Source organism: Telmatherina bonti (genome assembly GCF_933228915.1).
Source record: "Telmatherina bonti genome assembly, chromosome: 2".
Classification (NCBI taxonomy): domain Eukaryota; kingdom Metazoa; phylum Chordata; class Actinopteri; order Atheriniformes; family Telmatherinidae; genus Telmatherina; species Telmatherina bonti.
The window spans coordinates 38,390,053-38,408,223 of NC_136620.1; the positions used below are offsets into that span (position 1 = coordinate 38,390,053).

An 18,171-nucleotide genomic window follows, 5' to 3' on the forward strand; every position below is an offset into this window, starting at 1 on the left:
CTGTAACTACATCCACATTGTGTGCCCAAACATGTATGTCAGCGTTGTAATCCATCACAGCAACACATGAAAGTCTTCTGTACGTTTTAGGGGCTTTTTTTCTTCTCCTTTTATGTTTTGAAGGCAAAATGACTCACAGGTCATGTACTTAAAAACACAACCGGTGAGTCTCTGATGTCTGGGAATGCCTCCAGAAACGTGCCACCAGGAACCTTGTTCATCAGATAACATCGATGTTTGACCTACTAACACCTACTAAATCAGGTCATGTGATCATTAAGAGTGATTAGGAAATAAATCCATCCTCATTTCTTCTGTGGAGCCTCCAGTGTGGAATTCAGATGGTTTCAGTACTTTATTTTCCAGGTCAGAGAAGTTTTTTCCACGAAGGTGGTTGTTATTGTTTCTGCATCAGCTGGTCTTTTCCTCTGCAGCGTTTCCACATCGGTGACTCATGCTCACTCTTGATAGTCTCTCCAACCCCCCCCTTCTTGTCTGCCTTTTCTTTTTCCTTTTTTAAAAACCATTTATTGCTGTTTTCCTATACCAAGACCGGGTGGGTCAGTGGTATTATTTGCTAAAGGCGAGTTATTGAGGGACTTTGTATATCGTGCTTTCATACAGTTTTAGTGTAAGAGAATGCAAACTTAGAAAACTACTTCACTCTTTTTGTTTTTTACTTTTTTGCTAAAAAAAAAAAAATGTTTTTCAGTTGTAGAGATTATGGTTTGTTTTAGAAGGAGAAGCTTTTAAGCATCTCAGAAACCTGGCAGCCTCACAAAGGTGTTAAAACTTTTTAGAGCCGCTGTAAAAAAAATGTTTAAGAAGGTTATCCAGGTTCTACAAAGTGTTTTTCAGTCATACAGACACTCAGACAGCATTACACACATTTTTTTCCTTTTGTATTGAGGCTATTTATGTGGGATCCTCTTACTTTGCTGTAAAACACTCAGTGAGCATCTGTGGATCAATACCAGGCTTTTTTTCTGATCAAGAAAACTTCAGAAGTTATCAAACATCTGACCTTGGACTGGAATAAGATACTTCTTTAGCTTTTTTTTTACAGCCGAACAGCAAATCTGTGAGTTAACAAGACTGAATCTTGGCTTCAGGTGCATTCAGGGCTTTCCAGAGGCTTTTTCAGTCTTTAAAGAGGCAGTATGAGACTTTCTGATCTTAAAACTCTGTGTTCTGGACTGGTTTGGTGGCAGAGTGATGTGTTTCGTGCTCTCCTGGAGCCGTCGTCATCCAGCAGAGTCCTGAGATTGGTTTCACATCACACATCTGCAAGCAACGTTAGACGATGTTATCAAAGGAGGAGAGACGGAGCAAAAGTTTCTGTCCAGAGAGATCCGACACCACGTGCACGATGCAAGATGGATGCTGCATTAGGAACACGTTACTGAGAAAGCCTGCCAAAGTTCAGAGGAGCATCTTTAAACTTTTTCTACCCTCTAACGAAGCATTGTGCATCCTGTTTCTTCTCTGAGATCTCTCCTCCCAGTAAACCCCGTCCCGTGTTGATTCTTCTCTCTTCTCCTCCTCTTTCACCTTTTTCCTCCTGATATCCTGTTTATGTCCTGCTTCCTTTCCAGAATTACTCCTTAATTATTACTAACCATGGATGGCATCTCTCAGGCGCCAAGCCTGACCGTTTACACGCGACATCTTTCTCACCCTGCATGTTTTCAGAACAAATTCAGGACTGATGATGTGAGATGATGAAGCACACAAACCAACAGATAAGATAAATTAGGGGATGTAAGAAATATTTATATCTGCTACTTATTATGTTGTGCTTGCTGCAGAAGTCCTAATAGAACATTAAAAAAAGACGACAAACAGCAGTAAAATAAGATACAGTTTTTATGTCGGATAACTTCTTCCTCAACAAGACCGCTTTTCTCCTCGGTGGGTAAAACTTCCAGATTGACTCACAATCACATTTGTTTAAATAATTAATTATTAATTTATTAATTTAGTAAAGTTCCCTTTTCATTCTGCACAGTGAAGTTTGCATGAAATCATCATATCTTTAGCTCTGAAGGACAGATACAGGATGTGTATCCTGTCATGTGTGTGTCAGATCATCATCATGGCTCCTGATGTCACCCTTACAGACTTTCATGGTGCGATCATTGTCAAAGATTTTATCATGTACATTTGTGTTTATTTGTTTATTTATTATGGATCCACATTAGTTGCAACCCATAGGCAGCAACTAATCTTCCTGGGGTCCGTTATCAAGAAAAATTACAGTCATAACAATGTAAATACAAAGTAAATACAAAGTTTTAAACATACAAAACATGCAATATTATGTTACCATGCATTAAAACCATAAAAACTAGTAAATAAAACTCTTAAAACTATGAAGGCTTACATTTACTTAGTGCTTTTTTAAGATTACTTTTAAACATTTACTACTTGTGGAGGTTTTTCTGCAGCCCTGTACAACACAGTTTGCTGCATCGCGCAGGTTCTTGGCACAGGAACAACTAAATGACTTTCTGCACCGGTCTTGTGGCATGATGTGATGCCTACTGTTAACATACATTATTATCTAATATAAAATTTTGAGTTTCTAATTTGAGCAGACATTATATAAAGAAAGACCAGGAGGTTTTTTTGGAACCTATGCTCAGTATATAGCCATGACAGAGCATAATGCATGCTTTTAACAGAAGTCCACATGGGGCAGCGCAACGCTCGCCCAGCTGCTTTGTTCTGCAGCTGGTCATAATTTGGAGCACATGACCGAATAAACGAACAATAATCAAGATGTGATAAGACCAATAATTGAAAAACTTGTTTGATAGAGGAGCCTGTCATAAAATAGGCACATCTCCTGACAGTGACAATAGCCCAACCCATTTTACCAGTCGTCTCACTAATCTGACCAGTTTAGTTGTTCATTTAGAGTTATACCTAAAAGCTCAATTCATGCACTTGCTCCATGGAGGTGCCTTTTAATGTAAGGGAGAGAGGCTGTGCATTCTTTCATGTATGATTAGAGCCAAGAATAATTCAGTATATTTAGCTTTAGAGAAATTAAATAAATTCCAACACTGTGAATGTGTATATTCACACAAACACAGAGTTTTAATCAGGATTGTCAAATGACTGCATTAATTTAAAGAGATTAATCTGTGGAACTAATGTGATATTTCTTTATTTTGGCATATTCATGCATAAATAGCAAAGTTAGACTCATGTAGTGCTTCTTATAGGTGCCTTGTCACAGCGGTGAACAGAATCCAGTTAAAAAAAACATTATTGTCCTTATTTACAAGGTTTCTGACTGTTTTAAAGCTTTGCATTTAGAGGAAGACTGCAGGATGACTAATTTAGTTTGTGTTAACTCTGTTCCTTGTTTCTGCGTGCACGTTGATCTGCCGTTGTGGTTCAGACATGATCTATTATGTAAAGTGGTGATACTTACAAATCCTTACGATGAATTAAACGTGGCGTTTTTATACTGCGATTAATTGTGAAATTAAATAATCCTGAAGAACCTTTTTTTTGCAGTAAGTGGGACGATCTCCTGACGTGTGTGTGTGTGTGTGCTGTGGGAGAAGCGCTGTTGACAGGGTAGATCCGGTCATACTAAGGAACCTTAAAAGCTTCTGAGTGAATGCGCCATCACCAGAACAAGCTGTTCACCAGCAGGCCCCTCTGAGCGCGTGCAGATTGATGGCTTTGGCAGGGAGTCCCGTTCAACAGCGAGTGCATGACTCGTCAGAAAGCACCTGAATTTTTTAGTGTCTGAGGATGGAGTGTGTGTGTGTGTGTGTGTGTGTGTGTGTGTGTGTGTGTGTGTGTGTGTGTGTGTGTGTGTGTGTGTGTGTGTGTGTGTGTGTGTTTTAAGGGAGTGAGATGAAGAAGCTGGCTTGAATGCTGCCGTGGTAACATGATGACAGTGAAGAGATGACATGTAGCTTTTAAGCAGAGCTTTTTGCTCTTCATCTGCTTCCCAACAGGTCAAAAAGACATCAGAAGCCACCCTGACCACCATCCAGGACATGGTAACCATAGAGGACTACGACGTGTCCGAGTGCTTCCACCACAGCCGCTCCACAGAATCCGTCAAGTCAACGGTGTCGGAGACGTACCTGAGCAAGCCCAGCATCGCCAAGAGGAGAGCCAACCAGCAAGAGACGGAGCAGTTCTACTTCATGGTGAGTTCAGGGACAGTCGTAGCTTTGAGTGAACCAAAAGCATCAGATTTTATTTCTACACTCCATGTTTTTTATGTTTCTTTTGCCTGTAATTCTTCTTTTTTTTTTGTTGAATTATAGCCTTTAGTGTGTGAAGTTTCTTCTAGACTTGAAGTATTTTGTAAATTCCATTTGACCTGAGAGTGTGTGTCTGACACACCTAGCCTCTTCTGAATCTCTGAGCAGCTGGGAGGGAGGCTACTCTGCCTAACTATGTCCAGACTGCTATCTTGTTCCGGTAGGATGATGGACAAGCTCTGATACAGGCCTTGAAAAAAGCTCTCAGCGTGTCCTCTGCCCTTGGCTGCTTTATCATAGATTGCTGTCTGGAGAGCTGGCTCTCTGGCTGGCACTCATGGCCGTCGTGTAATTACTCTCAATTCTCCGCAGAAATTCCGCGAGTTTCTGGAGGGCAGTAATCTCATCTCCAAACTGCAGGCCAAACACGACTTGCTGAAGAGGACGCTGGGCGACGGTACAGTCACGATCCTCCTTCTTCTTCTCACATGCTTTCTGGCGGTGTTTGTCCTTCAGTCTGTTCCCAGGACACTAATCAGCATTCACACCCTGCAACATGAATAATCAATAGCAAACTTTTTACTTGAGTCATTTTTGTCCTTTCTGTGGCAAACTTCATGTTGTTTTCCTCATGTTTTCTCACTAGTCAAAGCTCTAACAGTTGATGTTAATCTGGGCTTTAGCCAGTCAAGCCAGAGCCGGTGTGTGTGTGTGTGTGGGGGGGGGGTGGGGGGGGCTGATTTGCTCCACATTTAATGGACTTTTTGTGTTGGAGTGGTGGTGGTCATTGTAGCGGGTTCTCCTTGTTCTACATTGGTGGGATCTCAGTTTGTCTCTGTCAGTCATTGTGCTAAGCAGCAGTCTTGGTGGTCCCCCGTCAGATTGCCCGCTTAATGAGTAATAGACGTAATGAAGCCTTAAGCTAAGCAGGGAGGAAAAAAGCCTCCTGCTTTCTCCTACAGGCTGCTTAATCATATTCTTGTCAATGAGCTGCAGTACGATGTGAGTCACGCAGACACAGACGGGTCATATCCTGTTCATAGGAGCAGATGGCCACATGTTTTAAACTTCTCTCCTGTCTGGAGCTTGTTTTGCTGCCAAACTTGTCCCTTCATGTTGTCCCGTGGCGACCATTGTGTCTGCAGCGCTTTCTTCTTTGTGATTGTAGTCTAGTAAAACTATTAAAAGTGGCTTTAAGTCCCTCATGTGCACGTCAGGAGATGAAGTGTGTGAACACACACACGTTAAAACACGGTTGTGTGTTTGGGTTTTCCTCGTGCAGCTAAAGAGGTCAGCAGTGGTCTCCAGATGTCAGAGCTGAAATGCTTCGTAGCTCGAATGCACATTTCACCACGGGGACCTCAGAGACGGGTCTCTGCTTGTCCACACCGGTAGCTCCACCCTCTCATCTCTCTTCTTTTTATCTGTTTGCTGCAGGACACAGAGCGGACTACATGACCACAAGGTAAAACACACACTGGCTCATGCACACATTAAAACTCGCCACACACACCAAGTTCTCTTACAGTGAAACTTACGGGAGATGTTTCATATTTACAGCTCAGTGGCCGTGAAAGGAGGTGAATCGTTAAGGTTGTAATGTAAAGTCAGGATTTTTAAAAGTCATTTTAATATGTGATCAATCTCTGAGGATGTGACACATAACAGGAAGTCTTTTTTACGGCAGCGCCGTGCATATTGGCATGAAAGGTTTCGAGGCACGGCTCAGTCCCGGTCCTCGGCTCAGTCCCGGTCCACTGCTCAGTCCCGGTCCACTGCTTAGTCCCGGTCCTCGGCTCAGTCCCGGTCCTCGGCTCAGTCCCGGTCCTCGGCTCAGTCCCGGTCCACTGCTCAGTCCCGGTCCTCAGCTCAGTCCCGGTCCACTGCTCAGTCCCGGTCCACTGCTCAGTCCCGGTCCACTGCTCAGTCCCGGTCCACTGCTTAGTCCCGGTCCACTGCTTAGTCCCGGTCCTCGGATCAGTCCCGGTCCACTGCTCAGTCCCGGTCCACTGCTTAGTCCCGGTCCTCGGATCAGTCCCGGTCCACTGCTCAGTCCCGGTCCACTGCTTAGTCCCGGTCCTCGGCTCAGTCCCGGTCCTCGGCTCAGTCCCGGTCCACTGCTCAGTCCCGGTCCACTGCTTAGTCCCGGTCCACTGCTCAGTCCCGGTCCACTGCTTAGTCCCGGTCCTCGGCTCAGTCCCGGTCCTCGGCTCAGTCCCGGTCCTCGGCTCAGTCCCGGTCCACTGCTCAGTCCCGGTCCACTGCTTAGTCCCGGTCCACTGCTTAGTCCCGGTCCACTGCTCAGTCCCGGTCCACTGCTTAGTCCCGGTCCTCGGCTCAGTCCCGGTCCACTGCTTAGTCCCGGTCCTCGGCTCAGTCCCGGTCCACTGCTCAGTCCCGGTCCTCGGCTCAGTCCCGGTCCACTGCTCAGTCCCGGTCCTCGGCTCAGTCCCGGTCCACTGCTCAGTCCCGGTCCTCGGCTCAGTCCCGGTCCACTGCTCAGTCCCGGTCCTCAGCTCAGTCCCGGTCCACTGCTCAGTCCCGGTCCACTGCTTAGTCCCGGTCCTCGGCTCAGTCCCGGTCCACGGCTCAGTCCCGGTCCACGGCTCAGTCCCGGTCCACTGCTCAGTCCCGGTCCACTGCTCAGTCCCGGTCCTCGGCTCAGTCCCGGTCCACTGCTCAGTCCCGGTCCTCGGCTCAGTCCCGGTCCACTGCTCAGTCCCGGTCCACTGCTTAGTCCCGGTCCTCGGCTCAGTCCCGGTCCTCGGCTCAGTCCCGGTCCTCGGCCCAGTCCCGGTCCTCGGCTCAGTCCCGGTCCTCGGCCCAGTCCCGGTCCACTGCTCAGTCCCGGTCCACTGCTCAGTCCCGGTCCTCGGCTCAGTCCCGGTCCACTGCTTAGTCCCGGTCCACTGCTTAGTCCCGGTCCACTGCTCAGTCCTGGTCCACTGCTCAGTCCCGGTCCACTGCTTAGTCCCGGTCCTCGGCTCAGTCCTGGTCCACTGCTCAGTCCCGGTCCACTGCTCAGTCCTGGTCCACTGCTCAGTCCTGGTCCACTGCTCAGTCCCGGTCCACTGCTCAGTCCTGGTCCACTGCTCAGTCCCGGTCCACTGCTCAGTCCTGGCCCACTGCTCAGTCCTGGTCCACTGCTCAGTCCTGGTCCACTGCTCAGTCCCGGTCCACTGCTTAGTCCCGGTCCTCGGCTCAGTCCCGGTCCTCGGCTCAGTCCCGGTCCACTGCTTAGTCCCGGTCCACTGCTTAGTCCCGGTCCACTGCTTAGTCCCGGTCCACTGCTTAGTCCCGGTCCTCGGCTCAGTCCCGGTCCACTGCTCAGTCCCGGTCCTCGGCTCAGTCCCGGTCCTCGGCTCAGTCCCGGTCCACTGCTTAGTCCCGGTCCTCGGCTCAGTCCCGGTCCTCGGCTCAGTCCCGGTCCTCGGCTCAGTCCCGGTCCACTGCTTAGTCCCGGTCCTCGGCTCAGTCCCGGTCCACTGCTTAGTCCCGGTCCACTGCTCAGTCCCGGTCCACTGCTTAGTCCCGGTCCACTGCTTAGTCCCGGTCCTCGGCTCAGTCCCGGTCCTCGGCTCAGTCCCGGTCCTCGGCTCAGTCCCGGTCCACTGCTCAGTCCCGGTCCACTGCTTAGTCCCGGTCCTCGGCTCAGTCCCGGTCCTCGGCCCAGTCCCGGTCCACGGCTCAGTCCCGGTCCATGGCTCAGTCCCGGTCCACTGCTCAGTCCCGGTCCTCGGCTCAGTGCCGGTCCTCGGCTCAGTCCTGGTCCACTGCTTAGTCCCGGTCCTCGGATCAGTCCCGGTCCTCGGATCAGTCCCGGTCCACTGCTCAGTCCCGGTCCACTGCTTAGTCCCAGTCCACTGCTCAGTCCTGGTCTTCGGCCCAGTCCTGGTCTTCGGGGTCTCCTGTCCTGCATGATTTAGTTCTGTGTGATTCCAGAAGACCTGATTCAGATTATTAAGCTGCTCTTAAACAAATTTTTTAGCCCTTTGTTTAAGCCATGTGTGTTCGAGTTGGGTTACCTCTAAGGTGTCGAAAATCGATTTGTAACAAGCGGACTTTGATGTGAAGCTCTGCACAGACATGCTAATTAAGTCTGGTGTGTATGAGGTGCGTTGCAGCAGGCGAACCCCTAAACCCGTGCAGGACTGCTGGCCCTGTAGGACCAGAGTAGTCCATCCCCGGTTTAAATCCAGACTAGGTGTTGAATCCTGAAATGTCTGTCTAAATATGCAACCTGACAGCTGTACGTCATGCAGAAATAACGTTCCTCAGCAGCGTGGCGTGACAACATGTGCTCCATTCGAGTATCAAAGGTTAAATTACCTCAGCTGCAACAAACAAACTGCAGCTGGAGGCAGCAATATCTGGTCTACGTCTAAGCTCCAAAGCTACTAACCTGCATCATTCACAGTAGATGTATCCTTTCCCCAGCACACCTGAATCGAAGGAATGACGGGTCATCGGGCCTCTGCGGACATGTGCATGAGGGAATTCAGCCAGTTGATTTAAGTGCGTTGGAGAAGGGATGCATCTATAAGTTGCAGGATATTAGATTTCAAGGACTAGACCTTAGCAACCCCGCTTCAGTAGAATTGCAGGAACTTTTCCCTGCTCCAGCAAGCCTCATTAAAATTAAATGACTCTTAGTTTATCAAGTTTTGTCCAAGCATGTTAACCCGTTAATCCGATGCAGGTGTGATGCAGCAGGAAACATTGGAGAGTGGAGGACAGCAGTCTTCAGAAACCGACTTTGGACACCCCTCATCTACATGATCGTTCTCAGACTGATTTTCTGCATCATTATGTGATATAAACAATGCAGACATCAGCAGCATTCTGTTCCTTTATGTTCATGTTTTCCACATCAGCAGTGTTTCCATGTCAGCTGTGACTCAGTGACGTTAGCCGCCAGACTCAATGCGTCTCGCTGTTGTGGTAGATTCACACCTTCCTAATGCACAGGAGGTCATTTTTAAACCGAAGCCATAGGTATTAAACAGATATTAGACTTTAAAGTACATATTTTTTGCCTGTTTAAATATGGTCTTTCCTGGATCTAATTAGGCCTACATGGCAGTGGTGAAACATCAGACCTGACCCTTAAACTATAGGAGACAAACAGGTGTGTGAAATCACAGAATTTACTTCAGTATTTTGAAGAAAGTCTGTAATGACTGGCGTTGGTGTGGCTGCTCAACATTTGTTTGTTTTTTTTATCTTCATTTAAATAAAAATCCTTTTCTCCTCCTTAAATGACAGATAATTTTGCACTTGGAATTTTAAATGGCTGTAGGTTGAAAGATAAATACGGAAAAACTCTTTGGTTTAAAAACTACAACAGCTTCTACTTTAATAAATTACTAATGTTGTCAGGTATTTTCTAATAAACCAGCTATATTTATACATTGAACCTTCTTTTTGTTTTCAGCTCAGTCGGATGCCTCTTGTGAGTCCCCAGTGACATCCAGTGCTCTTTGCATTAGACATAAATGAGCCATTTCCTCTCAGAGATATGAAGGATGAAGACATAAAGTCTCTGCTGTATTTATGAGATCCATAAAACATCTCCGGGCCATTTTAGTTAAACGGTTTTGTTGTTTTGATCGAGCCACGAAGCCGTGGACTCCTCTCATCTCCATCCTCCAGGTCAGGAGAAGCCAAACTGCATGATGTCTCCAACAGAACACGTGTTCACACAACCTGCAGGGTCTGTCGTGAGGGAATGCTGACACGTATGATGCTCCTTGTAGGTCTGACATTTCACGGCGGCGTGTGAGGTCTTGTGGAGATGAAAGAAAAAGATTAAATGGGGAAAAAGTTGATTTGTGGTTCGAGCAGTGTCTGAAAAACCCGCCTTCACCCGTCAGTCACGTCGGTTTTAAAGATTACTCAGCCTTGACTCCAGTTGAAGGGAAAACTGGGATTAAACACCTGTTTAGAATGAAAACTGCACTGTTTGCTTAACTTAATGCCTTCTTTGTATTGTAGACATCCAAACGGGCAGCTCAAAACCCACACAGTCACCCGGCGGGGGCGTCCCCGCTCTGTTTTTAATCTTAGATTATTTAATGGCAATTTGGAGGCGTTTATCAAGGTACTCGTTTCCAATCTCCTGCTTGACTTTTTCTGTCTGGGTTTCTGATCATTCCTGTGGTTCCTCCAAACACATCTTAGCTTTGATTTCTCACTAGCCATCAGACAACGGCTTATTAGAGCTAAGATGGGTTGTGGAAACCCTCCTGGGGAGTTGGTGCGCTTTGGCATCCTGCGTCCGACATGCAGGTTGGTCCTGATGGATCTGGAGGGGAGCAGGAGGAGAGGAAGAGCAGTTGGAGGGATAAATGTTTACGTTCATCAGCCCCCCCGACCACATGCTGACCTGGCAGAGATCTCCTCTCCTCCTCCAGAGTGAGAGCAGAGAAAGCAGCAGGATAAATGGCAGTCGGGGGAGACGATGCTGGGCTGATGAGGTTTCGGACTTCCACACCTCCTCTCCTATTGCTGGTGTCCATGCCAAGTCCCCCCCCCCGACCTTCCTTACTTTGGGGTGTGATGCCAGCAGAGTTTTTTTGCTTTGGTGGGCTGCAGTGGTGCTAATGTGGATCTTGCTTTTTCCCTTTCGGTGTTTCTCTCTTCCATCTCCGACTGTTGTGGTTCTTCTGTAGCCGTGGACGACGGAACTCACACACTCGTCATCAGGTACACGCTGGGATGCTTCTGCTGCTTTCCTCTGCTCATTTCCTCCTTTCTCCTGCAGTAACAAGATTTTCACATGCTGTTTAATTTAATTCCCAAACTTTTATGATGAGACTTGGACAGACTGAAGATTTTCCTCCTTCAAAGGAAATGCTGTATCAAACAGCATCTTAGTTTGTTTATGCAAATTCCCACAACGAGACACTCCCACATCTAAATTTCAACTGGTTAAAAAAGCAGCAGTAAGAGTTTGGATTACATAACATGGCTGCACCCAGACCTGGCTTGGATGCTGTGTTTGGAGCCCCTGAGGGCTGTAAACACATCCACTGTATCATTATAAACGCGTACGGAGTCCCAGACCAGCGCCGAGTTGCAGGATCGGCTGCCAGCCTGTCAAAATAAAAGCACGGCCCACCTCCATCTGCACTTGTCTCCTTAAACCAGCAGGTTTCTGATTGACAGCACGTTTAGCAGCATCGGAGGCCAGTTGACATGTTTAGTTGTAGCTCATCAGTCGTGTCCGAAATCCATCATAAAGCTGTTTTATAAGAGATTCTGTATAAACACACATATGAAGTGAAGTGATCTCAGTCTGTCTCATGTCTTCACACTGGACTTCTTAACTGTATTTACATCATGTGTGCATGTTTATATGACGCTCATCACTCAACCAGAGCAATAAGACAGTGTTTCGTAGCAGACGTGCACAAAGATTTGTTAAATATTTCTCCTAAATATTAAAGTTTACTGCTCCAAATGTGCTAAAATGTAAAATAAAAGCTTCTAGATTCTTGTTTCATCCTAGTGACTCATTTAGGTTTAGTGAGGCTCTAACTCGTGTTATGTGACGACTAGGACGAATGGTTTATAATCTAACAAGTTGCTGTTTTGTTTTCTCTCCTTGGAAGGACTCTGGACAAGTGATTCCCCGCGTGGTTGAAAGCTGCATTCGCTACATAAATCTGTACGGTGAGTCATCCGTTCATCTTTAAATGAAGCAATCAGAAGTTGGTTTCTGTGTTTAGATTTTTCTCTGATGGATTCGCCTCCTAACCCGACGGAGATGGTTTAGTGACCAGTACGATGGTAATGGTTTGGGTGTGTTCATGCTGCAGCTTGTCAGGCTGGAGTTTGTTCCGATTGAGTTCATCTTATGGGAAAAAAGCAGATTCCATCCTGTTTACTTCAGCGTGGTCTTTTCCAGCCAGCCTCCCACTCTTACTGGGAGACGGAGGCCTGAAACAAACCAGGAATGTGAAAATGAGTTTGTTAATTAGGACTGGGAAGACTGTTGAGGAACGTGCGGGTGTGAAGATGTGCCAGTCGTGAGATCTGTGCGTTGGCCAAGGTTCAGGGAGAAAACCAAAAGGCAGCTCGTTTCGCTTGTCCCGACTCTTGACCTCTCCCTTCCTTAAGTCTTAATCCCAGTTGGAAAACACTGCAGTAAAGCTTGATTGACTAATTATTATCTTTAATTTGTCTAATTGGACTGGCTTAATGAACAGGATGTGCTTTTTTGCTTCATCTGAAGAGGCTTTATCTGCTGAGTGAGCTGTTTTTTAATATTTGTATATTTATCTAGATGGCTTTCATGATATGACGAGCATGTTGAGCGAATCTTTATGTCACCTCTTATTTATTTGTACAGCGCCACTCCACAAGCTTGTCATCTCAGGACACTTTCCAGACACATCAGATTGAGCCAATTTAATCTTAATTCTTCATCACTATAATCCATCTTTGCTTTCTGCTCCTGAAGGCCTCCAGCATCAAGGAATATTTCGTGTTTCTGGATCCCAGCTGGAAGTCAATGACATTAAGAACTCATTTGAGAGAGGTGAAACTTTTCTCTTTCTTGTTTTTCTGTGTGTTTGTCTCATTTTGTCTCATTCAAACATTTGGAGCAACTAGAAGTTAAATAACTTGGCTTTGTTGAATATTTCACATAAAATTGTGAGGATTTGGGATATTTCGAGCCATCCAGCTGACATGTTCACATCTCTGTGTTTCAGGAAACGACCCCCTGACTGACGATGAGAATAATCATGACATCAATTCTGTGGCTGGCGTTCTCAAACTGTACTTCCGCGGTTTGGAGAACCCTCTTTTCCCCAAAGAGAGGTTCAACGACCTGCTGTCGTGCATCAGTAAGACCACACCGCTGCTTTATAGCAGTGACTTACTGTTTCTCATTGCAGCATTTGGTTGTTGATTAAGATCTCAGAAGCAAGATTCTCTTCAATTTTTTTGCAATCAAACAGTGTATTTATCAGTTTTGGACAGATATTAACCCTTGAGCTGCTGGCAGGTTAAACCGCATCGTGAGGTTTTTGCAGGATCGTAGTAACCAATACTGTGTTACTCCTACGAAACCCAGTGTGTGTGATGCATGCACGCTGATTGTGCACCCTGAAGTGTGAGCATGGAGATATTTTACGTGTTGTATGATGAAAGAACAAATCTAAAATCTTGACGTGAAAAGATGAAACTTTTTTTAATGACTTTTTGTTTATTGGACAACATTCTTTTCTAAATGAAAACAAAATGATCGGAACCACGAATGGAGACCTAAATGTTTCCATGACAACGTGTCTCCACACGGTCCTCTTCATCATGCTGTGCACATTTTGACATCATCAGAGCAGGATGAACTCTTTGCAGGGCAGGTTTTTACAGAACTATTGACATTTTCTGTTCTGATTTATCCATCCTGCTGGTGACTTATAGGTTAGTAAACTAATTTACAGCAATGAAGGAAAATAGACTTAAATGTACTGCATTTATTTATTTTCTGTAAATTTCAGCTGGAAGTTTAATATCCTATCATCTTGCAAGTAGCACATCTAAAACTCTCATAACTGTGATGTGTTCAGCCGTTATAAGGAAAACACTGTGGCTCTAAAGACGTTGGAGGCAGAAATCTGGAGTCTTTTTCAGTATTTCCAGAATACAGTCATGGCTTTGAAACTTCTTTTTTTGACCCTTTTTTCAGTTTAAGTTAGAAAGTTTACTCCCTGCGAGCATTTCTGTGTACGTTTTCTGCTATCGACAACTTTTTATTTTATTTGAATGATTTGATTTTTGCCTGAGTTGATCTGAAGTCTGTCTGCGGGTCTGTTCACAGATCAGTCGGGTCTTTGTGCTGCTTTTCCTGATCTTTTAAGACGCTACAAGACGTTTAAGACGTCTATTCAAGAACAATTGGACATTTGTAGAGTCACATGGACATGCGTGCTGCAATTCCCAGTAGGGCTTCAGTGTGTGTGTGCGCCACGTCCAGGTTGTGTGTTGAAGCTCTCTCAGTGAAGTGTGTCTTTGTGTTTCTTCAGTGTGTTTTCACACGTTTGTGTTGGATGAGTGATGGGGATTCCCTGTTTACATTCCCCAAGTCAACATGCCTGTGATTGCAGCGTGGGCAGAGCGCCCAGCAGGCTCCATATTACCCCTCACACACACACACACACACACACACACACACACACACGGAACAGATCAAGCCAGCAACAAGATCCATAATCTTAATTTTTTTTTTTTTTTTAAATCACCAGTTTACTAAATATATCTTTCATTTTGGGGATTGAGAACTAGCCGGTGCAGAAGAGCCTCCCCGTACGTTTACAGGTGATGTGAGAGTAAACACCAGAGCAGAACGCCTGAAGAGACACAAGTTAGGTATTCATAAGAAATGAAAGCCCAAATCCCAGATGGAACAGAGTGGCTGAAGGAAGACGGGACTATTTTTAGCAGCTAGCTCAGGCCTAGCTTAGCCGAGTAAAACGGGCTGCATCAGGTGGAACAAATGACATGGTGGCAGAAGACACAAAGCTTTGCATTGTGCGACGCGCTGTCGCCCTACAGCAGCACGGAGCAGAAATGTTTTCTCTGATTGGTGAAACTGAAATATAAAGGAAAGGAAACGCTGCTTGGTGTCCTTCTTTTCAGGACACCTCCTTCCTCTTCCTCTGTGACATCAGCAGAGGAAATAAGTTGAGGTGAAGGTCGACACATTTCCTCTTCCTGTACAGACATAAAACCACACACACACACACACACACACACACACACTTTACCTCTGTGCACCCCAGATAATAACTTATACCTCAGAGAACTGTGGAAAGTCATCTGTTTTTATCTCTTTGTTGCAGTAATAATAATTATACAATCACTCTCAGATATGGTCCTGGTCAGAAATATAGATTTTTTTCCCCCTCATATATCAACAGAACAGGAATATTTCAGCTGTTTATTGGCCGACTAATATCAAGGCCTGGGCTGGGTGTCACCACTTCCTGATTCGGTTTAGATTCATTTCCAGATATTTATGTAACACTTTTTTTTTCTTTAATATTACAGAAATTCTCAGATAAATATTTTTATATGTGGTGATGTCGCTTCCTGCTTTCCAAACATTCAGTGTTTACTGGGCATGATGGAGTTTTAGCGTTAGCTGCTAATGTGAACGTTAATAAGCTGCTGAGTGAATGTGGTGAATGAAATGTTACATCATGGTGGAAGCGACTCAGGATCGATCTCCCTGGTAAATCCCACCACTTTTCCCTTCTGGGGCACTTTTCACCAGAAGAAGAAACATGTTTAAGTCTTATTAATCAGCATTGAATTAATTAGATGAGACTTGAATGAAATGTAATGGTTTTTAACCCAGTTTACCCAGTATAAATCCATTTACACTGAAGCATGGTGGAGGTTCTATCATACTGTGGGACTTCTTTTGTTTCTTCCCCGCATCAGTAAACTAATCATTCAGCACCAAGACCTGCAGTTCAGGTCCAGCAGAAGAGAAAAATCTGCAGAAGAAGACTGTAAACCTGTAAATGTGTTTTATTTAATCAATCACAGATTTCTCATTTGTCTTTTTTTTTATAGGAATTGAAAACTTGTATGAGAGAGCGTTGTACATCCGCAAGATCCTTCTGACCATTCCCAGATCTGTCCTGATTGTGATGCGCTATCTCTTCGCCTTCCTCAACCAGTAAGTCACTAGACTGGAACCAGTATATTCATCATCTCTCAGACTGGTGAAGTCTTTTTCCTGCTTAAAGCGGCTCTATGATGCTATTTCTAGATTTCTGAGCTTCCTACAGTGTCATAGTGATGAATACTCATCCAAATATGATCAGCGCTGTCTTTTTCATCACTTAAACACATGTTTGAGTTTTCCAGCACGCACCACGTTCGGTTTCCATAGAAACGGAAACAATTGGTGTTCGAGAGATTTTTCTGCTTCAAAATTTAAGTGACGTCCCGGGAGAGGGACTCAGTGATTGGTCATCTTTAGGTTGTGCACGTTTACAAGAAGAAAGCCACGCCCACCTTCACTGCTCAGTTGAACTACTCCTAGCAGTTGACCAATCAGACGCAGCCTGCAGGACAGAGGGCGGAGCTTTTTCTGTTGGCTTGTCTCTGTCTGATCTGAGAGGATCGATACAACATGAATGAAGGCGTTTGTGAAAAATGCTTTATTATTTCTGCCCTTCTGGACTTGCATATTAAAATAAATGAGACTGAAATGTGCATCATAGAGACACCTTTAAACAAACGTATCCTGACGTTACAAGCTTTTCCTGCTGGGAGTCTGTTTATTCCTCACATTTCTTCCTCCATCGTTGCCTTCTCTTCCCAGTCTGTCCCAGTACAGCGATGAGAACATGATGGACCCGTACAACCTGGCCATATGTTTTGGCCCCACACTCATGCCCACTCCAGACAGCCAAGACCAGGTCTCCTGCCAAGCTCACGTGAACGAGATCATCAAGACCATCATCATCCACAATGAGAGCATCTTTCCTGACGCCAAAGAACTGGATGGGCCCATCTATGAGAAGTGCATGGCCGGTGGAGACTACTGGTGAGAACAGTTTGCAGATTGTTTCATCTCACATCAGGCTTCAGTTTCTTGCTGAGTCACATTCTAGGGGCCAGAATGTAGAGTCACAGTTGTCCATGGTTCGAGCTGTAGGTTATCTATAATTAAAGCCAAAGGTGGAAAACATTAGGATGAAGTCACTGCAGCTGCTCTGATTTCCCAAACGAGACGTTGCGTTAACCGCTCGGGCAGATGGAGGCGGTTTTTCTCTTTCCTGTCTTGTTACTGTGAATGGAACGAAGGCATGCTGCCAGACCCCTCTCATTGGGGTCTTACCAAACATGCAGGTATGTATGATGTATGAGCTCATTGTGCTGGAGCTCTCTGTTTTCCATCTGTAGGGTTTATATGAGTAATTATCAGGTGAAAAAGGAAGAGTGTGTGTCAGCATCAGCTTTATGTGGGTTTATTTTTCTTTCTAGGTGTTACAGGCTGAAACAATCACTTTAGTTGGTTGAATCAGAGCAGGAGGAGAAGAGGGAAGAAAGCCACGATGGTTCCAAATGCAGCATGCACTGAAGTCAGACGGGTTAAACTGGAGCCGCTGCCAGTTCTACATCTGTTAGCGCAGCTTATCACTCGTTTCTTATGGTCTTTATCGGGCTCTGTTGATGGCTGACCGGTGTTTATCCCTGACTAGAACTAATCGCCCGTCCCAGCATGGCCGTGTCCCCAGGCTGTTCATACGAAGCCCTGTGGAGATTTGTTGCCTTGGCAGCCTCTCCTCCTCGTCTTGCCGAGGAGGAAGTGGCTACTGACACGTTAGCAAAGGAGGAGACGCTCCGTTCCTGGCAGGGATAATCTGAGGAGATGGGTTTGTGGTATTACTGCCAGCTCCCACAGCATGATGCCAAACACGGAGCATTAAAAAAAGCGTGAGCCGCCCACAGACAGAAGCTTTAAAACTCTGAGTTCTGATCATGCGCTCGTTTGAACTTCATCTTCGGCGACTTTGAAGATTTTGGGGGAAATCTGAAACTGCATTCGGTCATGACTTCATTGAAAGAATGAGAAAAAAGTGCTTCTCAACGATGTTGTGACCCTTGATGTGACTGTTGCTTTGCGTGTGGTTTCCACAGCGAGAGCCCCTACAGTGAACATGGAGCTCTGGAGGAGGTGGACAACGAGGGAGGGGCAGAAACGCACACCAGTGAGGATGGTAAGACACCGGTCATGCAGTTTTCTTCCACAGCAGGTTATCACACACTCCTGTTCACACAGGAACGTGTCCAGCCTGCTGCACCGTTTCCCTCCTTGTCTTTGGTACTGGGAGTTAAACTCGACTCTCGGCCGCTCTGAGCAGCTAATCCCGTCTTTCAGCCCGTTTAATGCATTAACCTTGGATGG

At 45.8% G+C, this 18,171-nt stretch overlaps 1 protein-coding gene across 3 annotated transcripts in view; it reads left to right on the forward strand.

Annotated features, from left to right (window-relative positions):
• The window catches only part of srgap1a (SLIT-ROBO Rho GTPase activating protein 1a), a 96,906-nt gene that overhangs the window by 65,751 nt on the left and 12,984 nt on the right, over positions 1-18,171 (forward strand). For all 3 annotated transcript variants that reach the window (XM_079249967.1, XM_079249968.1, XM_079249969.1), the window contains exons 9-18: positions 3,981-4,178; positions 4,608-4,692; positions 5,673-5,700; positions 10,907-10,940; positions 11,849-11,909; positions 12,700-12,777; positions 12,953-13,087; positions 15,825-15,930; positions 16,582-16,806; positions 17,904-17,983. In XM_079249967.1, the coding sequence (XP_079106093.1) occupies positions 3,981-4,178; positions 4,608-4,692; positions 5,673-5,700; positions 10,907-10,940; positions 11,849-11,909; positions 12,700-12,777; positions 12,953-13,087; positions 15,825-15,930; positions 16,582-16,806; positions 17,904-17,983 (1,030 nt within the window). The remainder of the gene's footprint in view (positions 1-3,980; positions 4,179-4,607; positions 4,693-5,672; positions 5,701-10,906; positions 10,941-11,848; positions 11,910-12,699; positions 12,778-12,952; positions 13,088-15,824; positions 15,931-16,581; positions 16,807-17,903; positions 17,984-18,171) is intronic.